Raw genomic sequence first — 26960 nt, 5'->3', positions numbered from 1 at the left:
TTTCTATAACTATCAACCTTTTACCTACTTTCACATTCGCTAATTCCAAACTGCCAACTTCCCTATTATATCTCGTTATCGGCCCCTTGATCTACTTCCATTCTATTTATGTTCATTGAATACTCTGTTCACCATGTCCTTCCACGGAGGATTCTCGCACTGTACCTGGCAACAGGCTGTAAATTGCACCGCATATCTCCACCACCACCAGCACAGTGCAAATATCGACCTACAGCAATCTCTAACAGATGGATATTATCTCCAAGCCAACAACCAAGAACTCATACAGACAATCAGCGTACTGCTGCGTGAGAAGGAAGAATGCAGGCAGGACCTCGACGCCGCAGACCAAGCGTACCAGCTCGCGCAATATGTGTCGTACGTTGCACAGTCGACTTTCGAGACCCAGAAGCACCATTTGCAATCAGCGGAGAAGGCCTACATGAAGGTTCAAGAGCACATGATGAGATATAGTGAGTTGTTGGCCGACGCTTGCGCGAAGACGAGGGCTTGGGAGGCTCATATTCGCTTTCGGGGGTATACGGTCGATCATTTGAATGCCATGTTGGAGGACAGGCAAGCCATGATCGACGAGTATCGGCGCCGTATGGGGCAGCTCGATAATGTGTGCTGGGCTGCGGATGTCTCTGCGTGGAGGTATCACCTGGTCGAAGCAGGTGAGATTCTGGGGGAGATACTTTTTCGGATCAGTCGTGCTGCTGATGAGATGGAGGGTCTCTGCAGGAGCTATCGACAATTTTTGGCTGATAGGATGGATATTGTCTCAGAGGTTGGTGATGGGGGAGAATCCATGTGGCGTGCTGCTTCTCGGGCTGCAGCTGGGGATGGTGATTTGGCTGATTTGGAACACAATTTAGATGACTTGATCAATGGGCGCTGGTCTGGTTGTGGGCTCAATCCTTTCCTGGAGCGAAACTTCTCGCACATAATAGCTGAGGCCCAGGCTAGTCGCGGAGCCAACGGGGCAGATGCACAGACACAAGAGGACAGTGAAAGTGAATACGAGCCGCCCGAGACAATACCTCAACCCTCTATCCCTATACCGCCAGGGGGTTATGCCAATTTAGGAGAGGGGCAGATGATTGCCAATGACACAGCCGCTGCAGGCCACATTTATAGGTGAGTGGATGATAAGACGCCTCAGGTAGGTAGTACTGAGCAAGAGTGTGCAGGGCAACACAACTGGTTTCATTCGTATGGCAGTCAACAGCAGGATATTGCTATGTTCACAGGATCCAGTCGGTCAGCTCATAGATTCGCATGTCTTTTCACTAGATGTGGAGCTTCCTCAAGTATCATAGAGGGCCTTTGATTGTGTCATGTACCCTGCTAACGCAAGGTCAGCGTGATATGATTGATAGAAATGACAATGATTCCATTCAACTAATACAGAAGCAACCAGTACCATAACCTGACCAGGGTGATTTATTACCTGGACAATGGGCGACAAAGGTCAGATGCAAGACAATGGCGGACCCTATGATAAAGAGGATTCCAGATGCTTTAATTTGCACACAAGTGACGGCTAACATACTCAACGTCGATAGCTTCTCTGCAAATCGTCTCCACGTCAAGTTCAGTCCTCCAGTCCAAGCCCACAGCCATTCCGACTATCCAAAGCTATCTGGAGAACAGCAATAAGGTCAAAAGAGAGGAAAAGTAATGTGCACCTTTGGTATTCCGAGATCATTTCGACCAAGGTATACGGGCGTGATATATTTCCCGGTGAAGGCCAGAGCACCAGCTCCACAACGACAATCAATACCGAGGTTCCGGCCTATAATAGACCTGCAGCGGATCAGAATCTCGCCATCGCTTCAGGTTGCAGGCTACCACGATATGTGTAATGGCATAGTAGCAGAAGAGCCATCGATATCGTCTTTGCGCTACAAATCTCCCTGCTTCCGAATGAATGCGAAAGGCGAGCTAGTTCCGATTCAAGATCCATACGTTTATGTCAAAGAGGAAACCGCACCAGCGACCGAGAAACCATTTAGTCAGGGAAGTGACACGGAACGGCAGAATCTGCAGAGAACATCCATCCCAAGGGTTGGGGTCATATGGTGGGTCTTATTGCTTTGCATCGTACTCTTGTGGTATCTGCGATCCAGTGGCGAGTCTAATCATCAGAAACTGCTGGAAACAAACCAGGGAGCGAACGACTTGCGTACAAGAATCCAGAGGAATCGGGACTCTGAATTTGAATTTATGCAAATGTTAGCCTACGAGATGGGCAAGAGATCCAATATAGATCCGATGGCACTGGGGTGATGTGGCCTCTTCGTCGTTCTTTGGATATCACATTTGTTAAGTCCCTGAAAAAATGCTCATTCTCTTGGGTGAGGAACAGACCGCTCCAATGACAAGAAAAGAGCATCATCATCAAAGGCTGAGTAACCCAGCCATGAAGTCCGAGGACACAGCGCAGTAGTGTTGGAGAGATCGTGTCTTGATCTTTTCGCGACAAACCACCGCGCGAATCGCAGTTGTTAGAAACGTCTATGGAGTGTGTTTCTGTTTCATTCGTTCCAACCTAACCTGGCGTCGGCGTCATGATTTTGATCCTGTTAACATTCTATGTAGGCGTTGAAAGTGAGAAGAGACCGGAAGCGGCGGAAAAGGTTTACACTGGTGCAGGGTCATGATAGATGGGATTTTCGGTATTGATAGCTGTTGTGGTATCTCGGTTGAGGACAAAGTTAATGTTGTTGTATATATTGAATACTAGTACTACTACTGTTGAAGAGCATAAGCTTTCATATCCTGCACATCCGAGTCTATTTTTAAGATGGAGTCAAACGACGGCCCCCAGTATGGGAGAGCGCTAATCCATAAGGAGCAAAGCCTGGAACGTAGTGTTGCGTCACGTCCTCCGCCACCAGGCATTCATCCAGCGAACCAGAACAATCCATAGCCGCCCTGTCCTTAATCTTCAGGCATACACATTTCCTTTATTCCCCCATTTCCATTCCCTACTACTTACTAGTCTCTCTCTCTGCCCTTCTTTCTCTCTCTCTCATTCTCCCATCATCATTCATCGTCATCTCCTTTGTCTTCATTCAACTTCTAATTCTATTCAACGATTCATATTTAATCCCAGTCCAACTCTCATGTTCATCTTCTAACTCCTTCCACCAACATCATGCATCTCCGCTCGTTCCTTCTCGGGAGCGCCGCCGTTCTAGGCGCCAACGCTTTCCTAGTCGTTCCGGAAGTCGAAGTAGAGGCCATCGCCTCTGAACCTGAATTTGCCGGTCTCCATCCTCTTGAATCTCACGCTTCTCAGCAACAGAATGTCGATCTCCTCTGCACTGAGTGCCCTTTCAAAGAAGTCAGCGAAAATGGGAAGGTCAGCTGGACTGACGGTTTCCAAACCGCCTTGGTAAGTGGACCCCCTCCCCCACCCATCGTAGTATAGAGCTTGTCGTTCTCAACCAAATCCATACAGAACCACTAATGATTCCCTACAGTCTCTAAACTTCTCGATCGACGATGGTACCTTGCTGGCCAACGGGCGTCAGATCTTCCCTCCCCCTCCTCCAACCATCATCACCGCCGTCCAGCGCCGCCTATCGGATGACGCGGAGTCGGAGCCTATCCCGTTGGGATACGCCGTCGAGATGCTGCCGCTGCCTTCTCCGCCTGAGGAACCCGTCGACTTGGTTGCTGTTCGTTTCACTGTCCTCGACTTGGACAGCCACCCTGTCCCGCTAAACACCGTGGCAATCAACCTCCTCCACGACCCTGAGGGCAATCTTTACATCGTTAAGACCGATATCGAGGACAACACTCCCAACCGTGTGTCTTGGAGACAGTGCCGCGGAAAGCCAATGTGCCTAAAGAGACTTTTGTTCAACCGGATTCGTGCGTTGTTCGCTGCTGCCAAGGGCCGTATGCTCGGAGTTATGGGCCCCAAGCCACACTGTGGTCGTCCCCGCCCTCCTCACCCCCACCACGAGGGCATGCCATTCCCGCCCCAGGCTGAAGGCCACATGGGACGTCCTGGCCACCCTCACCACCACCATATGCACCATGGCTCTCACGGTAACTGGGAGCGCACTGCCTCTCGCGTTGTTCGCTTCATTGTCATCCCGGCTGCGCTAGGTGTTCTGGCAGGATTGGCTGCCAGTGCTGTGGGTATGTTGGTTGGTCAGGTGGTAGTATTCTTGTGGCAGCGCTATCGCCGTTCTGACCGCGAAGAGTCTCTGGAGCAAGGCACTACTTCTGAGAAGCAGGGCTTGATGACCGAGACTACCGATCTTCCTCCTGCTTACAGTGATGAGGGCCCAGCCGAGGCAGCAGCCGACCACAAGAACTGAACGATTTTTTACTTTTTTGGGCGTTGAGATAGAAAGAATGTATCATCTGGGAAGGTCAAAAGGATCGGCGGGACGCTATCTTAGCTCTGCCAAATAGGAATAGGATCTAGGAATTTGGATTGGTTGGCAGTGGCTTTTAAGGATGATTGACTTCAAGCCTACTTTCTTTCATTTACTATCACCCTTCCTTCTATTTGGTCTACTACCTCATCCTTTTGTTATTACTATCTTTGTATATTTGCCCTTCCAGGAACGTGCCCCGCCTACGCGGTTTCACAGCTCCTGAGGGCTGTTGTGTAGTTCGGGTTTCGATAAGTTTAGGAATCGAAATTGTATTCGTCTCCGACTGCAATGCAATGTACACTCCAGGTATCGCTTAACAGCCCCGAGCCCGTCATCCTCCGCACGATAAGATATGATACAAGAGAACGAATGACCTTGTTCAATAGAACGTGACGCCGGCCGTTCTTGGCTGTTTCACCTGCAGGGCATCACGTGAGGGTCAGCGGCGGATGCCTTGATGGGCAGGCCGCTGGGCGTAAGGTTGATTCCCCTCTTCCGCTTCCAGCAGTCAAGTCTAAACATCTCCGGCTCCAAGTTACTGCGGCGCGTAAGCCCCTTGGAAGGATGTTGCGCCTGTCTTTACGATGAGCCTTGACTTACCATTTCCCACACTTCCAACCAAGGGCGTGCTTATATAACTACTGATTGCCCCGAGCTTGCTCGCCGTCGAGAGCTGCATCATCTGCCGCTTCCCGCCCGGCCTTAGCTTCAGCCTTACAACCTCCTCCGCTCAGGCAGCTGAGAGACGTCTCGGATTACCCGGTGTTGGGGGGTTCCGCAAGTCTGATCCGGCATCATGATGCAGTGGACGTCTTTCGTTCAAAAAGCCCAGTCATTGATCGACCCGGCCAACTTCACTCTCCCCACGCTCACTTCCACCGATCGCAACCCTTCGAAAGCTTCCTTGTTTCGCCAGCAATTTCGACTTCCGGATTCTCAGAATCCCCTACAAGAGATAACTGCTGAACTGATCCTTCCTATCCCACATACCTCGTCTTCCACATCATCCGGAGACCAACCTCGCAACCTTGACCGTGCCGGGAATCGCTATGCTGGCCGACTTCATTTGAGCGAACGGTTTATCTGCTTTACTACTCAACCTACCAGCTTCGCACCTTCTGCAACCCATAGCGCTTCAACTCATTGGGCCGGTCAAACAAATGGGACTGGTCCGTTCGGTAATGGGTTTACTCTCCCCCTTTGTTGCGTCCGTCGAGTGGAACGGCTAAATAGCTTGAGTCATGTATTCTCGCTCGCTCTCACAACATGGAACGGTGCGCTGGGGAAGCAACAGAGCCCCGGCTTTATCCCCCAACGATTTACGATTCAGCTGGTCGGGAGCAGGCAGGCCTGTGAACGATTCTGCGATGGGCTGAAGAAGGGATTACGAGAATGCATGAAAGAAATCGAGAATCTGCGGGTAGTCGTAAATGATTGTTATTCGGAGTACTTGCTGTCTGGTGCCAAGTCCAAGGCTCAGGACAGTGATAATGCCGAGGTGCGCCAGCCGCCAGATGCCGGCCTAGGGATGATCTTTCGCTACCCTGGAGATGCGCGCAAGCTCCGGGACAGAAGTAAAATGAGACTATGGGGGGAATATTTCAGAGGTATGATATCCTAGGCTCGGTTTCGCCCCCATGCAGACCGTGTATTAAAATCTCCTGTAGAAAATGGCCGCAACGCAACTCTTATTCGACAACCCACATTTCATAAGCTGATTCGGGTTGGGCTTCCGAACCGTCTCCGTGGTGAAATCTGGGAGTTGTCGTCCGGATCTCTGTACCTCCGCCTCAGATCGCCAAATTCATATACAGAGACACTTTCGAAATTCTCCGGGAGAGAGTCCTTGGCTATCGATGAGATTGAAAAAGATTTGAACCGGAGTTTGCCTGAATATGCTGGGTTTCAAAGCGAGGAAGGCATAGGACGACTTCGTAGAGTCCTGACAGCCTACAGTTGGACTAATGCGGAGATTGGATACTGTCAGGCTATGAATATCGTCGTCGCGGCTCTGTTAATGTATAACACCTCGTCGTCACCACCTTAAGTCATCGCTAACTCCATTAGTTACATGTCCGAGGCGCAAGCCTTCTTCCTCCTGTCCGTTTTGTGTGACCGTTTATTGCCAGGGTACTACTCAACAACCATGTATGGGACATTGCTCGATCAAAAGGTGTTTGAGTCCCTCGTCGAGAAAACCATGCCGGTCCTTTGGGACCATCTCACCAAATCCGATGTCCAGCTTTCCGTTGTGTCACTCCCATGGTTTCTCTCTCTCTATATCAACTCCATGCCTTTGGTTTTCGCCTTCCGGGTGTTGGATGTATTTTTCCTAGAAGGGCCGAAGGTTCTCTTTCAAGTTGGGTTGGCCATCCTGCGTATCAATGGCGAGGAGCTTCTGGACATACAGGATGATGGGTCTTTCATATCTGTCCTCAAGTCATACTTCTCTCGTCTGGACGAATCGGCCCACCCTAGATCCGAGAACCCCAAATTGAGGGCTATCACCCGGTTCCAGGAACTGATGGTAGTCGCTTTCAAGGAATTTTCAGGAATTACCCACCAGACGATTACGGAGGAGCGTGAGAAGCACAAAGACGCCGTTTTGGAGAATATTGAGAGTTTCGCGAAACGCACGTCCATTCGGAACCTGGGCCCGGACAGCAAGAAGCTCAGCATGGATGATTTGGGCGTGATCTATGACCGATTCTACGAGGTTCTCTATGAGCATCAGCAGCGGCAAAGACTTCTGGACGAAGAGAAGAAGCGCCAACAAAGGAAGAGAGTTGAACGCACCTCCTCCATCCTGGGACCTCCAGTGGACCGAGAAGTTGGCCGTGTAGGTCTCGGGCCCAGCCCCACTCACATGGATTACGATGCTTTCCGCGATTTTCTCGCGGCTACTGCAAAGTGGGCCGTAGGAGACACCCCGGGGTCTTCACGGAAGGAGTCGAATGCTGAACAGAACTCCAGTAGCTTCAGAGGGTTTGGGAAGTCTCTGGCATGGAACAACAAATCGGAGCCAGCGGACCACGAATTCATGCAGCGACTCTTCCAGAAGTGGGCCACAGAGCCATCTGAAGGGCTCAGCCTACAAAATGTGGTCAATGGACTTGCACGCCTCAAGGGACCCCGTGACATTATGAACAATATCAACTACTTTTTCGACCTGTATGATGATAATGGGAACGGCACTGTCGATCGGGAGGGAATCCTAAGAATGTCAGAAGCTCTCCTTTTCCTCTCTCGGCGAGGCTTTGACGGCGCAATTACCCCAAGTGAACCTCTGGAAGAGGCTAGCGAACGCGACCGTTTCGACCAGGATAAGCTGAGCACCGATGAGAGGTTCTTGGGGAGTGTCAGCTCGTTCATCCGTCGCTGTTTTGAATACGCCGATCCCAGTAACCCGGAAGGCAAGCCTACACAAGAGCAAAAGGATGCTGATACAGAAGAAGCAACCGAAAAGCTCGACGCATTTGCCATTGGTGACGACGAAGAAGAAGACCTCATTGATATTGGTGACGAAGCGAAACCTGAACCGTCCGATTCAAAGAAGCACGACAGTGATACCCAGCACAACCGGGGCGCATCAGAGGCTGCAAACCCAGCCCTCGACCCTAACAATCCTCTACACATCACCCTTCCCACATTCCGCATGGTCATATTGGCCGACGAGTTACTAGAGCAATTTTTCGATACGTTCTTTCCTCAGTCATTCCGTCTTTCCGACCAATCACTTCCCGCAGCAAAACTCACGTCTCTCTCCTCTAACCTCACCACCTTCTCTAACATCAACACGCCTAAACCCCACGCCAGCGCTGCTGCCGGTGCCACCGTTGCAGGTGCATCCGGTGGAATTGTTCCACCAGGCAAGGGCCTGCGTGGGGTCCTGGACAATATCGTTTCAGATGGTATCCGGATGGCTGCGGAGGTCAAGAAGCGCATGGACGAAGCACAACGCGAACTGGAACGCAACGCTCTCAGCCGGCCCCAGGAAGACGACGAAGAGGACGACGAGGAGGACTACGATCCTCGCAGTGGCAATTCGGCCCCACCAATCATCGTCGGCGGCATCTCCAGCTGGGGCGCCGGCGCTTACGGCGCAGACCCAGAACGGCGCAGCGTGCGCGACACGGACCGGGACCTCCTGGAAGGCGCCGAAGTGGTCAGCATCCACAAAAAGGAAGACGCATCTCTCCTGGACGACAAGGACGAACATCAACACAGCGCAGCTGAAGGGAGCAGCAGCAGTCACCACCACCACCATCAGCAGAGAGAAAGCTCGTCCCATCCCCATAATGATGGTAACGTCGTTAGCAAGGTTGAATTTGAGTCATGAGGTCTATGACTGGGTTTGGGATGTGTCGTTGTCTCTCAGTCTCTCTTGCTCATGATATGAGTGTTTGCCCTGCAATTACTTCCTGTCTTATCTCATTGTTCAGCTGCTGTTTGTCCTTGTCGTTGTCGAGTGTATCTCTCATTTAGATGGCCCGTTCTTCCCGTGGGGAAGTATGGTCAATATATGTATGTACTATGGATCTCCAGCGTTAACTTGAATCTGATGACTATGTGGCGTTGGATTGTGGAATGCTGCTCTGTTTTCTTTGTTTTGTGATCTTTGATTCTGTCGGTGTGCGCGATCAGATTATGCAAGAGAACTGACATGGTTAGATCTGCATATAGCAACTCAATACAACTACCTAGATATACCTCAATACTATGCGTGATAACCAGGATATAAATGAACGTTTGAAGTGATAGATGGTGTGAAAATTTGTGTATGTACAGGGCACTGTTCTCTGAATCTATAAAACAATGGCAACGAACAGTGAAATATGAAGCATGACAAAAAAGGGGTATAGATCAAGAATAGAAAGAGTAAGGGTGATAGATAGAACAAATAATCAAAATGCAAACGGAGGCTTGTATCGCCGCCGAGTTGAAGATTTTTCGGTGAAAGGTATGATATGATGTGAGGCGATGTGAGAATAAGAATGGGGGTAGAGGTCATCCAGATATACTAAGGCACAGCACATTTTCATCATAAAGTTCTGCCGCGGGGTACATCCTGCGAGGACGAAGGAGAAGCGAGGTGTCAGTACGACTCAATGAATCTAATCCTTCTGCCCTTCATTCTCAATTAATTCGAGAACGATCTGGTTCCGTTCGTACTCCGGATGCTGCATGCAGATTTTGACAGTTCGGCCGTTGTTCGCTAGGGCAACGCCGTTGGACAATCCGCTGGACAGGTTCACCGTGCCACCTGTGGTAGTGGGAATACTATTTGCTCCGGACCCAGGCATGCTGCTGCCATCATCAAGACAAACGACGCCATGCCCCGGGATAACCTGGCGTAATCGGCCATTCATCGCATTGCGCACCTCGACAAAGTCTTCGTTGAACAATATCAAGAACTTGCCGTAGAGACAGGCCGTATGGGCACGTCCGACAAACTCCATGACCACACTACGTGACACATCTCCATGTTTATTCACGTAAACCGCGCATTCAGCGTACACAACCAAGAACTCGCTGTCACTGAGACGGAACATACCCAGAGGGCGCAAGTTGGTAATACGGGCGGCGATACTGGTAAGCTGGGCTTGTGCCTCTGGAGCCTCCGAACGGAAATCAGGAACAGACCAAGTCTGTTTCTTATCAATTGTGAGAATCTCGATGCCGCGCTGGGTGGAAATTGCCAGGGACGAATGGAACATATTGATGCTGTAGCTTTCTGCCGGGATGTAGAACTCGTCATATTCACGGAAGAATTCAGTTTGCGAACGACGGGAGAAGAAACGAGTCTTGCTCGTTGATGATTTCTGCAGGACTGGCTCCATGATCTACACCGAATTAGTCCCGCAGACTTCTGGAGCTAGGAGAGCATGAACAAACCTTAAAAGTTGAGGACAGTCCATCTCGCTTTTTATACATCACCAATGTGCGATCCTTCATGTGTCCTGCGGCGAAGAAGCCCACTTCACGACTGCCTGATATTTTCTGCGGTGCTCGGCGAGCCGAGTCGCTCGTAGTTGGGGTAGAGACGCCACTTGGTGGGCACACAACGTCCAGATGGTAAGCAATCAAGGATTTGTCGGCAATCAGGAGGAATACATTGAATTCTTCAAAGACGGCGATCTGCGTGACTCGGGGAATTTGGATTGCCTAAAACAATGTTAGTCATATCACAAACGACCGACTAGAGACATCCACGCAGTAGAGAGAGATACATACCCGAACCCAACCACGAGGATCATTGTATTCAGAGATATAAACCCCGTTATCAGTCCCAATTGCACACATCATACGACCAGGAGGCTGTTGAAAGACAGTGGCAGAGTGAACGCTTGCCCGACAGACGGGTGCTGGTCTCTTAAGGTCGGCAAATCGCTGCTCAACATCTTTAATCGCACGATCTAGAGGCGTACCTTCGATGATAACGCTCTTGGGGGGCGGGGAATAGTCTGAAGAAGCGAAGGCAGTGTCCGCAAGTACGCGGAGTCTGAAAGGCTCCGCATTCTGCGCAAATAGGGCTGCAGCATGTTTTGTTTTCGCCTCGATAATCTTCTCACACCAATCCTGTCGGGTCTGAGAGGAAGAAGCGTAGAGTGTGTACGTCCCGTTCTTCCCCAGATGTTTGATCTTGAAAGGATAAAGGATTTTGTTATCCGTGGAATTCTCAAGGACTGTGGTGGGAACAATCGTCTTGCCCGCCGCTGCACCAGCAGCGTTGGCGCCATTGCCATCTACAGCGCGGGTGGCCACGGCCTGAGGCTGAGTCACAGTCGCGACGCCTCTCACTGAGGATTTGACGACAGGATCTTCATTGGTGCTTTCAAGAACTAAGAGATCCATGGGAATAGGCAATTTCGACACGTCGAAAAACTTGTATTTGGGAACCGGCTTGGCTAGCACCAGATAATGGTCAAAGAGGATGGCGTGGGTCTCCTGTAAGAAACGGGTTCGGGTTCCTGGCCGCTGCAGTACCCCTTGGTGGACAATTTCACGTCCCAGATGTTCCAGATTCAGTTCGACTTCCCTCTTCATATCTGGGCGGAGCTGCAACTTGGCGGCCAGTTCCATGAGACCAACCTTCTTGGTTGTTTCACCCACCTTGTTGTCACATTCCAAGGCAACCAGCTTAATTTCTTCAATCGCTTGCGCCAGATTTGCCTTTTCCTCACTATCCTTGAGCATATTCTTATGCACCGTGGCGAGCAACAAAGTATATCGCTGAATTCGGGTGATAGGGGCCTTAAGGTAAGTATCCCAACTCAAACGGTTCGATAACTTGTGACTCTGGGCCTGCTCAAGGAAATGCCGGAATTGGATGTTCCTCTCTGCTTCACTCCTAACAAGATAGTTGGCATGAGGAAACGTTGCCGCATAGTCAATGTAGACTGCTTTGGCTTTCCGGATCCATTCGCGGAAGATGTCACTGAAACCGCCGATGAAGGGACCCTGTTCTTTCTGCCGATACTTCAGCTGGGCCAAGAGGTGATCCTCATTAACCCTCTTCACCAAATCGACTTTGCCAAAAACATCTTTCAAGAACTTATTGGCGCGTTTTGGAGGAATGATGCTTGGCTGCATACCCGCTAGCTGATCCCGATACAATTCGCGCAGGACATCCAATTGCCCAATAAAGGAGTCCTCCGTCGTCACGATCTCGTGGAGATTATTCTGGCGGTCAATTTCCTTCTTCGGATACGACTCCCACAACTCCTTCGGGACCTTGTAGAAGGTCACCCAATCTTCGGCCTTCTTCTGTTGCTCCATCACTTGGGTTCGCAGATTCACTTTCTTCAACGTTCGCATGCAGTGATGAGAGTAACAGCGTCCAAAGACCTCAGTTTCCTGCTCGTGCAACCGAGATGAATAGCATCCTGTGCCGGTAATCTGGAACAAAACGCCGGACAAAGACCCATGGCCGAACTTAACCCATTCCTCCTCTTTGATCAAGGCCTCCTCCGCCAACATGTTCTGCACGACACGGGCGGCTAGTGTTTCTGCATCCGCAATGTTCATCGTCGGCACCTTATGAGTGAACAAAGCGACGATAGCATCGACTATCGTGTGCTCCTTGAGATCAGTCTCCTCCTCGCTTAGCTCCCGAATCCATTCCAGAATGGCACTCAGCGCCCACGGTTCCGTACAACGACGGAACTGCTCCGTGGACAGTTTGGTGGGATTGAACTTCTTGCGGCGCCCGGCGGGAATCGTGGGCAGATCCAGGGTCATACCTGCCGCGGCCTGTTGTGGGGACGCCACCTTCGGTGACCCCGATTGACGGTGCAGGTCGTGCTGTTGCTTGTACTTGGCCCGGTCTGCATCGGTCTTGGATCTGATAGGGGGGTCAGTACGAGGTCCAATCGGGTGACTCGATAAAGAGCTCGACCGTGGGACTTGAGATGAGGGGCTAGGCACGGTCGGCCCGTACGAGTCAGTAGTAGCAGGGTAGTAGGAGGGTGTATACTGAGTAGCACTCTGCCAATCTCCCTGCTCTTGATGCCGGTACGTCCCCGCCGGCATCAAATGCGGGATCAAATCAGCTCTGTTCGCAGGTTCCACCGGCGCTGGCGGTAGAGGTCGCATGCCGGGGTGAAAAAAGAGATCTCCGGGCTCTTCTCCTCTGTCTGAGTCGTCGCTGCCCGATTGATGGGAACGACGCACAGGCGATAATGTTCCCTCATCCCCATAATCGAAGCTCATCCGCCGTCCATAGGCACTAGGCTCGGACAGTCCACCTGTGCCGCCGGCGTCAACACGCGCATGGGACGGCACCAGTTCAAAGGGGTATTCAGCGTCCTGGGTAATAGGAGGATACTCGTAGTCGTCCGAGTATTCCCCACGATCCTCCGCGGACACGTTCGAGCTCCTCAGCGAGCCGGAGGTGGGCGCCAGTCGGCCATGGTCGACAGCATCAGCGTACTCGTCGGCGGATACGTCTGTCTCCTCGTACTGGTTCTGTCCCCGGAGGTTCCCGCCGTACCGCGCTACCTCATCACCCGCCTCTGCCTGTTGTTGGCTGGCATATGCACTGATGATGGACGCATTTGTCTCGCGTCGTTCGCGTTCCTGCAGACGCTCAGCCCGCATCCTGTCTTCCTCGTCGGCCATCTGCAACATCGCGAGACCTGCGGCCGCTTCGGCATCACTGTCGTCGCTATAGGCATCATAATTGACATACTGCCCCGTTCCTGTTGCCATATTCCCGTTGGTGTGCGTATGCCTCTCATCAGGCGAGAGACGCATGCCATCCCCTCCGTGGTTGGAGTTCTGCGCCTCCAAACGCAACGATCTTTGACTACTTCGGTCTCCGGCCTCTAATACCGCCGCCTCAACTTCTTTCAGCAGGTCATCATAGGCGGCTCTTCCATCCGGTCTGCCATGCAAACTCCCTCCGTTGGTCAATGGGGCAGAATCGCCCTCCGCATCGACTGGTGGACCAGGCAGCGGGCGCGATTGCGGATGTCGAGTCAAGGTATCTGTTCTCTGCGGTGACATTTGTGACTGAGGTGGGTAGATCGGCGGGGTTGGTAGAGATCGCCCAGACCCGGGACGGGTCAAGCTCGGTCGTTTTCCGTACAAATCGTCGCCTGACGACGCATGGGCGGGCGGCTCTGGGGGTTGGTCCTCATGAGATGCGGCGGTGGCGGACTCAGATCTGCGAGGAGAGGACGGTCCATAGGATCCACTGGAGTAGGGGCGAGACTGCGCTGAACCCATGCCGGCGAACGACGACCCATAGGTTGCGCCGGGGGTTGACGGGGAGGCAAGGTTGTAGGATGAGGTCGCTGGAGCCAACCCGTAAGGTGTCCCGGGAGAAGGGCTGCTATACTGGGGCGACAAACGACTTCCATACGGATGATCCGGACCTCGCGGAGGTGGTGGCGGCGGTAGCGAGGGAACCGGTGGTGCATAGGAGAGTGGTGTCGGAGGTGCTTGCGCGTAGCCGACACTAGGGTGTCGCTGGACACCAGCCGAGCTGTAGCCAGCGACGCTGGTGGTTTGGTAAGCGGCTGGATTGTATGGTTGATGTCCTAGGGCCGAGCTGTTGCTTGCACTAGAATATGCCAAGGGGTTGTAATTCAATTGCGACGGCGTCGGAGGGACGGCGTATTGCTGGGGGTTGTACGCCGCCTGGGTCGGTGAGGAAATGGATGAGGTATACTGGTACTGATAGCTGGACTGCGAGGAGGCGCGACTGCGAGGAATTTGGGGTGCGGTTGCGGAGGGGAGGTGTGCATATCTGGGATGGTCCGCGTACTCCTGTCGGTCATTGCTATAACCTCCTTGGGAGTCCCCAGCACCCCACTCGGAATAACGAGCGCTTGCGTCTGTCGGTCGTGGGTTATGAGAATGGGACGGCGCAAAGAGACCCGCATCGTCCCCTATACTGTAGCTCGGCATCCTCCGGAGTGTCGGGTTACTCTGCGAGGTAGAGGGAGCGGAGGTATACAGGTCATAGCGGGAAGGCTGTGCGGAATTTCCAGACTGTCCATATGGTGGCTGGCCATTTTGATAGTGAGCCATCGTGTGATCCGCACGAGACGGGCCCGGAAGGGAAGCTGAATAGGGGAAAACGAGAGACGTAGGGAGGAGGGGGTGTTCGTAGCGACAGAGGCTCTGCTGGCGTCAGGGACTAAGACCCCGGGGGGGCAGTGGGGAAATTGCCAAGGCAGCGATGAGGGCAGGCTGAAACGAGCGAACAAGTAGGGGTCAGCCGGTGCAGTCGATCAGGGGGGTAGAAAAACAAACAATAGGGGTTGCAAATGGGAGGAAGAACAGAAGAGGAGTGTCGCTGGTGTGGTTGTTTGTTGTCAGACTCGTCAGCCTGATTATTGTGATGGACGGAAGGAAAGGCTGAGGCTCAAGACCCATTTCATCCACTCAGATGGTTCCGAGCCTGACCCATCCCCACATTTCTCTGGAGAAACCGAAATTAGAACAGATGGGTACCTCTGGGTGTGACTATATAAGCGAAAGGATCCATACATACTCACTCACACACACACACAGAAAGGAAGACACAGAAAGATTGTCGTGAACAGAAGACGAGAAGTGAGGGGAGGGAGTGTGTAATGAGTAAAATACTTTTGTAGAAGAGAGAACGAGAGAGAGGAGAACACCTGACCCAGGATTACTGTACTACAAGAACAGCTGTTCCCAAATTGTATTGTTTGGGCATCACTGACCGTACCGTATGGTAATCTTTCCACTGGGCTCCCAAGGATAATACTACTAGTAGTAGTACATACATTCACAGTCCCTCGCCTGTATCTGCGTTGCCAGTTTTTTTTCTTGGCTTGAAATGAACCCACTGAGTGGAAAATACCCACTACCAACTAGTGAATTGTTGGCCTATTGGCGATCAAATTGCCCGAATACGAGAAGATTGCCATTTATATCGATTGGATTGCTTTTGCCAGAAGGTCAGATCGTATGGAACTATAGGTAATACTAGTAGTACATTGTCATTGAAACATGGGTCGACGCCTATATATTTTTTCATCAAGACCGCAAATCCAATCTCGAAGCGAGTACCTCTGGTTAGTATATATAATAGTACTACTATACTATACTGTAGAAGCCCAATTAATCTAGTCCCGGGCATTGGAACAAACAGCTGTTCATTAATCAAAACTTCACAACTAACCGCCCGCGAAATGATCTGGATAAATACATCTCGGGGACCCGCAGGATATCAATCATCTTTCTTCACCACTGTCCAACTGAGCCCCGAACTCCATGTTGATCTACCACCGCCATCATCCCCTCCACCTCTTCTCGACTAGCAACGTAACTTCTTCGTAGAACCAACTCACGAAAGACAATGGGATGAGTATCAAATCTTCACTGTTCTGGCGGCAGACCTAAAAGGACCGCTACGCCGCCAATTCGCAGTAACCCCAAGCTCCAGGCGTTGACGGCAATTGAATCTGCACAATTGATCACTGCGGCTAGGCCTTCACCCCCAGTTAGATCCAGAACTTTCTCGCATGCATCGTCACACGTAGAGGTTATTAGATGATCCGGCTAAAGCACCGTGGGCATGCCGTCCGTAAGCTGTAGACTAGCATCTCGGCTATCAATCGCCACCGTTCGGTATCCCAGCGCTTTAGCAAGCTGTACACCCAGCTGCCCGAGCCCCCCGGCCCCAATCACACCGATCGGATCACCTGCTTGGAGAAATGGTCGCGCCTTGTTGGTCGCTCCCCAAACGGTGGCCTAAATCTTCGTCCTGGCTCCTCTCCAGTGGAATATAGGAATAGCGACGTACCCCCGCACATAAAAGTGGCGCTCCTTGTTCAAAGGACATAGAGCCAGGAAGAGCGATTGTTGTCGCTGAGTCGGCGACCATATACGTGGCAAAACAACCGTCGTTCTTGAAGCCTCCTCTGTCTCTGTGATCACAAAATCGCGGATCCAGCTTTCCATATATTTTGCGAGACCCTCTGCATCCAGCATAGTTGTCGCATGCATTTTTGAAATTTAAGATACCCACCCGATCGCCGACTTTCGTTTTGAGGCGGATTCCTTCCCTACCCGCACAACTGTGCCTACCGGCTCATGGGATGGAATCAAGGACAGAGGGCTGTTGAGTTCTCCGCACCGCACTTGGATATCCGAATGACAGAATCCTGCGGCGTGTATTTTGACGAGGAGCTCATTGGGACGGAGCTGGGGAGTATTGACCGTTGAAATGGTGTACGGTTTGTTGAACTGAAGGGCGTTAGGGTAGTGGTTGTTGATAGGATGATGGAAACGCATACTGCGGTGATTTGGGCTGCCCACATCGTCTCGGGAATGGACGGAGGCATTTTTTGAGCGGGAGAAGCTCACAAAAGGATGTAGTGAGCAGTTAGTAAGATAGAGGCATTTGTATTTTTATGCTCTAATCTACAGCAGCAGTGAGCGGAGTAGTACAGCGCTAGCATTAGTGTTGGAGAGATGAAGCCATGCACTCCGTGGCACCATGCGTTTCTCCAACTAATTACTCCAACCCTAATCATTCCATACCGCCGAACTTTGGCTAAATCAAGAGTTCTATATCACAATCAAAGAAGGGCCTCCTGCTCGATTTCCGAAGATAGCTTAGTAGTCATATGGTGACTTGACATTTAGTTTAGCCAGTATATGTTGGTGTTAGTTGTTTAAAGGCCCCACGAGGGCTCTCTGATCCATATGTCTCTAGAATGATTGATTACGAATTCAAACATATCCAGAAACGTCTATGTGATGGGGTTATCTAATCTATATGGGATCCTAATAGCCGAAGGAAGAATGATGTATACCCGAAAATGCAAAAGGTGTGGCTAGAACCTCGCCGATCTGGTGCCTAGACCCTCTCCAGGCCATGACATGACTCGATACATACCATACCAGAACAGGCAAATGATGTTTCGAATGATTATTGAAGCCGTTTTCGTCCTTTGCGGAATGCGACACATCCGTGGGAACATTTTTCCGTTTGGGCAGCCACCCATACTGCATCCTATATAGCATGCAACGGGGGTTATATAAAGGTATTTTGTGAAGGTCCCCTAGATACCTCAAAAGTATCTGAGACACTTCAGTGTAATTGTTAAGTTCAATCTGAGAGGCGAGTCCTGAGTTTCCCAGATACCGATATCGTGTAAGCCATTCTACTACTTTTGCGAAAGGTTATATATAGTTCATTGAGAGGCATTTCCGGCCGACATTGATACTTCAAATCATTCTTCATTCGTCAAGCTCTCGATGTGCTCGCTAGCCAGCCATCTAAATCTTATCAATGGTAGGCATCTTGACGTGATTCCTACTTCTGGAGGAAGGTGGTATTCGGTTCTGAATACAACTTCCGTTCCAATTTGTGATGTTGCATTCGCGCCAAGAGAACCAAGTTTAGGAAACGCCTCTTGATTTGACTTGCACTTTGCGGAAAATTGACACGGTACCTGCTATTGGTGCATGCTATAGATAGAATGGAAAGAGGAGTTGGTACTAAACATATCAATGGGTGGTTGACTTGGTAGCATGTAGATGGGAGCGTTAATTGCTGACCAGGACGCAACAGATGCACCCACACTGCAATCGGAAGAAACGAATTAATACGATTATGTTTACATATTTTGATTACCTGGCTTTCGTTTGATAGTACTAGTATTGGTTGAATTGGCGCTGCCATGTTGTTTGCGGAGTGGGTATCAAGGGATGTCCTTCCAGAAGCGGCATCCCTTGATAAGACCACGCATTCATCGATCCAGGCCCGCCTCTTTCTCACTGGCAGAGGCTCACTTATCTTGCACCTGTTGCCCATGTCCAACATGAGACGTAGAGAAGCTCGGGTGCCATAGCCAGGTGTCAATAGTCTGACGTTGCATATAACGTCACGGGTTCCATTAAAACCCGACGCCAACCCTATCAGCACCTTTAACCTTCACTTTTATGAAGTCTAGGGTGTAGCCTAAGGATTCATGACTTGTATCTCTTAGAGGTAATATTCTTGGGGATTGCCAGTATCAGCAAACAACATGGACTCCGGGTTTATTCGCGAGAATATCCCTGCCATCGCATCGATCGCTCTGTTGGTATACGTTCTCTCGGTAGGTAGCTCACTGCCTCTGTTGTATCGCAGCCTCAGCTGATTCGCGTCATAGGTCGTATACCGGTCGCAGAAAAGTCACCTAAGCTACTTACCCGGTCCCTGGTATACCAAGTTTACCGACCTCCTTCTCCGATACAAAGTCGTCACCGGCCAGCGGCCCCGATATGTCCACGCTCTACATGAAAAATATGGTTCGTCGCACATTCAAGATATACATAAACTTGGCTAATGATGGGTACAGGCCCCGTTGTGCGAATTGGACCCGACGAAGTCGATGTGTCTGACATCAGCGGCGCGCGAGAAATCCATCGTATCGGAAGTGGTTTCCTTAAATCCCCTTGGTATTCCCTCTTGAACCGCAAGGATACACAGAGTATCTTCACCACCACCGACCCCAAATACCACAATGCCCATCGTCGACTCCTCTCATCTCCTATGTCTGAACTGTCACTCAAGTCGATGGAGCCACTGATCGACTCTCGAGTGCGCCTGACGATCCAGAAAATGCAAGAAGAGATGAAGACTCGTGGCGTGGCGGACGTCTATAAATGGTGGTTTTTCATGGCCACGGATGTCATTGGAGAGATTACCTTTGGAGAATCCTTCCGCATGTTGGAAAAGGGAAAGGTTAGTGGCTCGTTTCTTCGCTCGGATGCTGTTTAGCTAATGTACCGCAGAAAAACCAATATGTCAAAGACATCGAGATGACCTCGATGATTGGTGGTATCCGTGCAAGTTTCCCTATCCTCGTCAAGTTGGCGACGCTCCTCCCTTTCCCCATCATCAAGGAGGTCAACGAAAGCGGAGACCGTGTGTTCGGATATGCGACAGAGTCTATTAATCGGTATAAGCGTCTCTTGGCTGAGAACCCGAACAACCCAAAACCGACCGTCTTCACCAAGTTGTACAATGCGGGCGAGGAAGGTCTGCCGGATAATGAAATCCGAGACGATGCGCAAAGTTTCATCGTGGCCGGTAGCGACACTACTGCCAACACTCTGACCTACCTGGTCTGGGCTGTTTGCCGGGACCCTCAGATCAAACAGAAGTTGGTCGACGAACTGGCAGAGATTCGAGATGACTTCACGGACGAGGACCTGCGGCCACTGCCTTACCTGAACCAGGTAATCAGCGAGGCTCTCCGTCTCTACCCTGCTGTTCCTTCAGCCCTGCCACGCAGCGTGCCACCGAAGGGAACGACAATGGGAGGCCACTGGATACCTGGGGGTTCTACAGTGGGCACGCAGCTGTATAGTTTGCATCGTGATCCGGTTGCTTACCCCGATCCGGAGAGGTAAGAATTGCCATAAGCGAATGACCCGTGCATTGCTGAGTACATATCAGATTCGAACCGTCTCGGTGGGCCTCACCTACAAAGCTCATGAAAGACGCATTCATGCCATTCGGGGCTGGATCTCGCAGTAAGTTTCTATGCTTTTCACGCTCTAGTAGCTACAACACTCACATGGACAATGCAGATTGTATTGGACTGCACCTCGCAAAGGTGGAGCTGCGACTCGCAACCGGCTACTTCTTCCGCTACTTCCCCAATGCTAAGGTTTCTAGCAAGTACGACTTCAACGATAACGACATGGAACAGATGCTGTTCTTCTTAATGTTTCCTAAGGGCAAGCGGTGCCTCGTGGAGGTGTGATGGTGTAATGTATAATTATCCGAGGCCTGTTATCGTTCGTTATCGACGGGCCACAAGAAAGAGCCGAGCGAAAGCCATATTGTGGATCTCTTGCGTCAGGCACAGTCCCTGGCTGATTCCACCGCGGATTCAATTCCGTGGTTTCTCTTGGCTCATATGATGTTATTTGGGGTAGGGAATAATGGGATCTAGTATCTGATTATCAATGCTCATATAAAAGGTTCTGGTTGTGAATGGTAGGATATGGCTTCGGATGTAGGATGAGTACGAGCTACTCAGTTTAGATAGCCTTCGCTGTTTTGAAAGCCACGAACTTTGTCCTTCTCTTCGATCTGAAGCTATATCATCCGATCATTGCCCAAACTGACAGCCTAAACGTGGTTCAAACTCAATAGCCCAAATGCTTGATGCACGTTCAAAAGCCGCTAAGACTAGGGAACGGGTGCCAAGAACCGCAGCTGTGCGACGGACCGAAAGTAAGCCCTAAAGATGGGATCGGCAGAGGCATGCCTGCTCGGTGCAAAGAGGGCACCACGAGCGTTACCTCTCGTTTGGAAATTAACGCTTCTTAGCGATGGCTATGACTGTCGTGGCCGGTGCTCTGAGGAAGAAATAAGGAATACTACGACTGAGGTAACCCATATCTCTGTATCTCTTCGGTATATCGCGATGCCAGGAGGGAGCTGATTCGATATCGGGGCCCATTTAGCACTCCGAAAAGGACGCGCCATGCCGACTAACCGGGTCAACAGACCCAGCTTCGGGATGAAGGTGTCCACCGCTAATTTCTTAGTCCCGAAAAGACGTGCTCACCGCGGAATTACGTCCATGCTGGATCAGCATCCCGGTGTGCTGATTCGCCGAGGGGAAAATTCTTGGTCGACAAGTTCTTAAATCTATATGTTAAGTCGGCTGACCCCATGGGTGCTGGCACTTGCAGGATTGGTAGAACCCCCCAACTCTGGACGATGCGCTACACTACGGCAAGTCACCCCGATGATTTGGGCTTGAATTTTTGACCCACTGTAGTCTCTCTTCGAAGAAATAAGAAAAAGAAATAGCCAGCCAGGCCACCTGCTAGTCGTAGTGAAATTCTTTCCGGCTGTCGCTCCATACCCGTGTAGACTACGTGAAAGCTCGTGAGACCTACGGCATAGGGATTTTAGGCATCGGGATCATGACTCACGGCCTTGTGGAAAAGGCCTCGAAGGAGACGGTCAGCGCTACCTCTGGAGGGTATCTGGCTCCCCTGCCGCCTCGAACTGTCGACCTCGAGTCACAGCGCCGTCCTAGCACCCTCCACGATAGCGTCGAGCTTGAGCGCATCAACACATCTCGCCTACAGCAGCAACTTACCGTTGGATCGAATCGCAGCCGCATTCCTCGAGAGCAATGGCTGCCCATGGGAGCAGGAAAAGACTACCCCCCTCCCCTACCGGACGCAGAAGAATACGTGGTTGAGTTTGAAGGATCGGACGACCCCATGCATCCCCAGAACTGGCCCATGAGAAGGCGGTATGCTGCACTTTGATCGCGATGTGGCCCAGGCACCGGCACTAATCCAACCACAGTGTTCTTATAGGGTCGCTCTTGACTTTCTGTGCACTTGTCACGGCGTATGCAAGTGCTGTCTTCGCCACGGCCTCGGAGGGTGTTATGAAGGAGTTCGGATTCGGTAAAGAAGTCGCTGCGCTGGGTACAACGCTATATGTGCTGGGGTTTTCTGCTGGGCCGACAATATGGGCGCCGGCGTCTGAGTTGATCGGACGACGATGGCCCTTGTTAGTTGGCATGTTCGGATTCGATATCTTCACGATCGCCTGCGCGACGGCGAAAGACACGCAAACCATCATGTTGACCCGCTTCTTCGCGGGATTCTGCGCCGCTAGTGTCATCGCTCTTGTCCCGGCCAGTCTGTCGGATCTGTTCAATAACCATCATCGAGGGGTTGCGATTGCCGTGTATACGATGTCGGTGTTTACCGGACCGTTTACCGCGCCGTTTATCGGTGGGTTCACAGCAGAGAGCTACCTAGGTTGGCGGTGGACGCTCTATATCCCGGCCTTTGTCGGGTTCTTGAGCTTGATCCTAATGGCGTTGTTCGCACAGGAGACGTACGCGCCCGTTGTATTAATGCAAAAGGCGGCCATCCTGCGCCGTCAAACCAGGAACTGGGGTATTCATGCGCGGCAGGATGAACATGAGATCGATTTCCGGGAGCTGGTGACTAAGAACCTGGCGCGGCCCTTTCTGATCTTGTTCACCGAGCCCATCGCCTTCCTTCTGACCCTGTATATGTCCTTCATCTATGGACTGGCCTATGCGCTGCTGTCGGCCTACCCGATTGTCTTCCAAGGCACCTATGGTATGACCGGTGGAGTGAGCGGATTGCCCTTTATTGGATTGATTATTGGTGAAATCTCGGGCAGTAGCTTCGTTCTCTCGCTTCAGAAATCGTACTCCCGGAAACTGGAGGCTAATAGTAATGTGCCTGTACCTGAGTGGCGATTACCCCCTTGCATCGTAGGTGGTGTTGCGTTTGCGGGAGGTCTCTTCTGGTGAGTGACCTTCTCCTAGACTCGATCATGCCATATGTCTGGCCATATGCTTGGCCGTATATGCTTGGCCAAGACATGGAGTTGACAGTATGTAATAGGTTTGGATGGACAGGTTGGAACCCCTCGATTCATTGGATGGCTCCCACGGCGGCCGGCGTGATGGTCGGATTTGGCATCACATCGATATTCATGCAGGGGTTCAATTACCTGCTAGATTCGTATCTGAATTTGTAAGTGGCATGTTCCTAGACATTTAGTTATTCTCATGCTAACGGATTCTGTTTTCTTTCTGTTTTTTTTCTCAGTGCGGCATCGGCGTTCGCAGCTAACACCATGATGCGATCCATGGTGGGAGCGTGTTTCCCACTTTTCACACGACAGATGTTCAACAACCTGGGCATTCAATGGGCAGGCACCTTGCTCGGCTGTATCGCCGTCGTGATGATTCCGATCCCGGTGCTTTTCCTCGTATTCGGCCCTCGACTACGTCAGAGGAGTCGGTTGGCACCAGCCGTAGGGGTAAAACGGGCGTAGAATGACGGAAATTCTCAATGGTTCTAGGGAGAGATCTTTGCATATGATTGGGTTTCTGTTATTCAGCTGGCTTGGAAGGATTCCATAGATTTTTTATCCATGTCGAATCACACCGCGATTCGTTTCTTCTGTGGGCACTGAGGGAAGGAAAGCCGAACGTGGTCACGAGAACACCACCGTTCACGGAGTTGGCTTAATTTCCGAATGAGAATAATCAGGCTTTTCACCAAGAGAGCAGAGATCGACAGCGGGCACGGGTCTTATTGGTGCAGGACTGTGTTAAGAAAGAAAACGAATTGCAGCCAGTGAGTAACCGGAGACTCCGAGACGGATCTTCATCGCCAAAAAGCTTCAGTTTAGGGCCGAACATGAGTGGGGCGACCCTGCATTGCGCACCCAAGGGTCACATTAGGCCATGTGGTACATGTGATTCAGCCGTTTCGCCGGATCGTCAGTCAATCTGGTCCCTTTTTTTTTTTTTGGTTTCTGTCTCTGTCGATGTACCGCCGTTTTCCTTTTATGCTTATGCGTTGACAGTTCGTATGGGGTTCCCGGGGACTGGTATGCAGGGAGAAGTTAACCCGTAAGCGGCAAAACCGACAAGACGGACAAGACGGACAAGACGTACAAGCCTTGCAACCAAGAGCCCGTCCTCGTTGGATCAGCATCCTTTTTGAACATGCCGAGGCTGATTTCGTGGGGTTCTTCGTCAGCTTAAGCAGTGGATCCCCGTGGATGGGTACTGTCAACGGGTCCAATTCAGCTCGATCCGGCCAAGAGTGTCGATGGTAGACTATTGAGATCGCGCATACCATGTCTCACATTTTTTTCAGCGGAACCATGGACAAACCGATTGTCGGATCGGGGATATCGATTCTGGAGGGGGTCTGTATACAGGATGGAACTATTTAAGGGGCGTGGTTTCCACTGTCCGCTCTGTTCATCTGTCCATCCTCGCAATTGCATTGTCTCAATCCCTTGAGTAGACCCTGCGACGCACACTGGCCAAGATGCGTTTCATTTCCGGCGTTGTGTCTGTTCTGTCCTCGGTGGCCCTGTTGGGTTACGCTTACCCCACGGCAATTGATATTAGAGGTACTAAATCTCCTTCATGGACCTGCTCGACGGACACCGGCTCACTGTTTAGACATCCCGACCACCCAGCTCGATGACTTCAAGTTCTGGGTGCAGTATGCGGCTGCCACCTACTGCCCCAATAACTACGTTGCCAAAGACGGCGACAAGCCGAACTGCTCCGTGGGCAACTGCCCCGATGTCGAGGCGGCTGATACCACCATCAAGCTCAGCTTCTCCGAGTAAGCCGGCCTGAGTCCCCAGGACTGTGACCTCCATCTAACAACCCTAACAGCGACACCATCACCGACACCGCCGGCTTCGTGGCCGTAGACAACACCAACAAGGCCATCGTCGTCGCTTTCCGTGGCTCTTACTCCATCCGCAACTGGGTCACCGACGCAACCTTCCCCCATACCGACCCCGGACTGTGTGACGGCTGCAAGGCCGAACTGGGCTTCTGGACCGCCTGGAAGGTCGTCCGGGACCGAATCATCGCGACCCTGGACGAACTGAAGCCCGAACACAGCGACTACAAGCTCGTCGTCGTGGGCCACAGTCTCGGCGCCGCCATCGCCTCGCTCGCAGCTGCAGACCTGCGCACGAAGAACTACGACGCTATTCTGTACGCCTACGCTGCGCCACGGGTGGCCAACAAGGCCCTCGCCGAGTTCATCACCAACCAGGGCAACAACTACCGTTTCACCCACAATGACGACCCCGTTCCCAAGCTGCCGCTCTTGACTATGGGCTACGTGCACATCAGCCCGGAATACTACATCACTGCTCCGGACAACACGACTGTCACCGACAAGCAAGTCACCGTTCTCGATGGATACGTCAACTTCAACGGAAACACCGGCACCAGCGGCGGACTGCCTGATCTCCTGGCCTTCCACTCGCATGTGTGGTACTTTATCCACGCCGATGCCTGCAAGGGACCGGGATTGCCCTTCCGCTAATCTACCTTTTTTGTCTTGTGATTGATTTTCTTACACGAAGTGAATGAGAGGATTCTATTCTTGTACTGTCTAAGGTTTTTGATGTGGAGTTGAGGCCTACGTAAATACTTAATATTGCTAATGAACCAAAAATGCATCGTACCAAAACCTTAATCGCCAGATAAATTGTTTTCGTCCCCACTTCTCTTTTTAGGTAAGACTAATATCTTCACACCCAAAGAAAAGCTGAAAAAAAAAGAAAAGAAAAGAAAAGAAAAGAACACCCCCTCCTCAGCAGTCTGCAAAAAAAATTCCAAATGTCGTCGGCCAAGCACACCACCCCTGCAGGCAGCAGCAGTTCGATCCTCACCGTGCAGAGATTGCGCATGGAACCTATCAGCAGGGGGAATAGCCAACGCCCAGGCCAGAGGATGCGGGAGATTCGGCCTCTCGGAGAGCGATCGGGCTGCAGCCAAGCCAATAGTTTGTGGAGGTCGGCACGGGGCGGCACGGCTAGGCTAGAGTCTTAGTCGAGGGAGGATCACGGCGGTCTTATTCGGCTTGGGTTTGCTTTTTCTTCAGCTGGGTTGTTTTTTGTGCTGGTGGTGGTGGTGGTGGTGGCTGGAGATATATCTGAGATTGCTTTTGTTATGGGACGATTGCCTAGTCGTCTACATGTATGACTTACTTTCTCCTTTCGCGATTGATCCTGAGCCTGGTCAGTTACATAAACTGTATGGCTCAACGCCGGTGGCCCCATGTATGTACATCTGTCCCCTATAATACAGGCTTATAAGGACAAGGAGCTTTACCTGAGTAGAACTTCGCCGACAGGATTCGGGATTCTCAGCTGAGGACGGACGGAGTTTACCTCCGTGATTAGGTTGCATTCTTCTGCAGAAATCCTGCAGCTAAATTGTGTGTTGCATCCACAGCTGAATGCTGCCAAATTAAAGTGGGCTGCGTGACATCCCCAATCCAGAGCGAGACTCCTATCGTTGTCAGCTTTTCTTTTGCCCAACACGGCTGCTAGGCTGTCAGGCTATGCATGTACGGCTGAGAGATAATATCGGACTCTGCTGAGCTGTTCGGTGAGGATGTGCTGAGCTGAGATTTGAACTAGGTAGGCTTGCCGAGATGCTGAGGTGGGATTCGTGTGATATGGGGTCTGTGACTGTCTGTTTCTTGTGTGGTTTTTCGGGTGGC

The 26960-nt window shown here is 51.4% G+C and overlaps 8 protein-coding genes across 8 annotated transcripts; 6 read left to right on the top strand and 2 right to left on the bottom strand.

Moving 5' to 3' along the window:
* Window positions 1–133: 133 nt before the first annotated feature.
* On the top strand, window positions 134–1144 carry ABOM_004717 (uncharacterized protein; the record flags this gene model as incomplete). Its single annotated transcript, XM_022531846.1, has 1 exon — window positions 134–1144. The coding sequence occupies one exon, from the start codon at window positions 134–136 to the stop codon at window positions 1142–1144; it is 1011 nt and encodes a 336-aa protein (XP_022390305.1).
* A 2019-nt stretch (window positions 1145–3163) lies between these two features.
* On the top strand, window positions 3164–4340 carry ABOM_004716 (uncharacterized protein; the record flags this gene model as incomplete). The annotated part of the gene is made up of 2 exons (XM_022531845.1): window positions 3164–3403; window positions 3492–4340. The coding sequence occupies 2 exons, from the start codon at window positions 3164–3166 to the stop codon at window positions 4338–4340; spliced, it is 1089 nt and encodes a 362-aa protein (XP_022390306.1).
* Window positions 4341–5202: 862 nt separating this feature from the next.
* Window positions 5203–8742, top strand: ABOM_004715 (GTPase-activating protein; the record flags this gene model as incomplete). Its single annotated transcript, XM_022531844.1, has 3 exons — window positions 5203–6010; window positions 6071–6422; window positions 6471–8742. 3 exons carry the CDS (start codon window positions 5203–5205, stop codon window positions 8740–8742), a joined length of 3432 nt encoding a protein of 1143 aa, XP_022390307.1.
* A 775-nt stretch (window positions 8743–9517) lies between these two features.
* On the bottom strand, window positions 9518–15287 carry ABOM_004714 (putative Rho guanyl nucleotide exchange factor; the record flags this gene model as incomplete). The annotated part of the gene is made up of 5 exons (XM_022531843.1): window positions 9518–10246; window positions 10299–10568; window positions 10638–14974; window positions 15050–15101; window positions 15165–15287. The coding sequence occupies 5 exons, from the start codon at window positions 15285–15287 to the stop codon at window positions 9518–9520; spliced, it is 5511 nt and encodes a 1836-aa protein (XP_022390308.1).
* A 1155-nt stretch (window positions 15288–16442) lies between these two features.
* ABOM_004713 (alcohol dehydrogenase) lies at window positions 16443–17227 on the bottom strand (the record flags this gene model as incomplete). The annotated part of the gene is made up of 4 exons (XM_022531842.1): window positions 16443–16634; window positions 16687–16861; window positions 16912–17129; window positions 17180–17227. The coding sequence occupies 4 exons, from the start codon at window positions 17225–17227 to the stop codon at window positions 16443–16445; spliced, it is 633 nt and encodes a 210-aa protein (XP_022390309.1).
* Window positions 17228–18919: 1692 nt separating this feature from the next.
* Window positions 18920–20647, top strand: ABOM_004712 (cytochrome P450; the record flags this gene model as incomplete). Its single annotated transcript, XM_022531841.1, has 6 exons — window positions 18920–18991; window positions 19046–19184; window positions 19235–19620; window positions 19671–20287; window positions 20338–20414; window positions 20472–20647. 6 exons carry the CDS (start codon window positions 18920–18922, stop codon window positions 20645–20647), a joined length of 1467 nt encoding a protein of 488 aa, XP_022390310.1.
* Window positions 20648–21824: 1177 nt separating this feature from the next.
* On the top strand, window positions 21825–23739 carry ABOM_004711 (MFS transporter; the record flags this gene model as incomplete). The annotated part of the gene is made up of 4 exons (XM_022531840.1): window positions 21825–22162; window positions 22219–23205; window positions 23304–23435; window positions 23511–23739. The coding sequence occupies 4 exons, from the start codon at window positions 21825–21827 to the stop codon at window positions 23737–23739; spliced, it is 1686 nt and encodes a 561-aa protein (XP_022390311.1).
* A 1010-nt stretch (window positions 23740–24749) lies between these two features.
* On the top strand, window positions 24750–25775 carry ABOM_004710 (lipase family protein; the record flags this gene model as incomplete). The annotated part of the gene is made up of 3 exons (XM_022531839.1): window positions 24750–24834; window positions 24887–25055; window positions 25109–25775. The coding sequence occupies 3 exons, from the start codon at window positions 24750–24752 to the stop codon at window positions 25773–25775; spliced, it is 921 nt and encodes a 306-aa protein (XP_022390312.1).
* Between the last annotated feature and the right edge of the window lie 1185 nt (window positions 25776–26960).

The sequence above is a fragment of the Aspergillus bombycis genome (genome assembly GCF_001792695.1).
Source record: "Aspergillus bombycis strain NRRL26010 chromosome Unknown contig00030, whole genome shotgun sequence".
Classification (NCBI taxonomy): Eukaryota; Fungi; Ascomycota; class Eurotiomycetes; order Eurotiales; family Aspergillaceae; genus Aspergillus; species Aspergillus bombycis.
The sequence above is the reverse complement of the archived record's forward strand: the minus strand, read 5'-3'. Positions and strand labels throughout refer to the sequence as shown.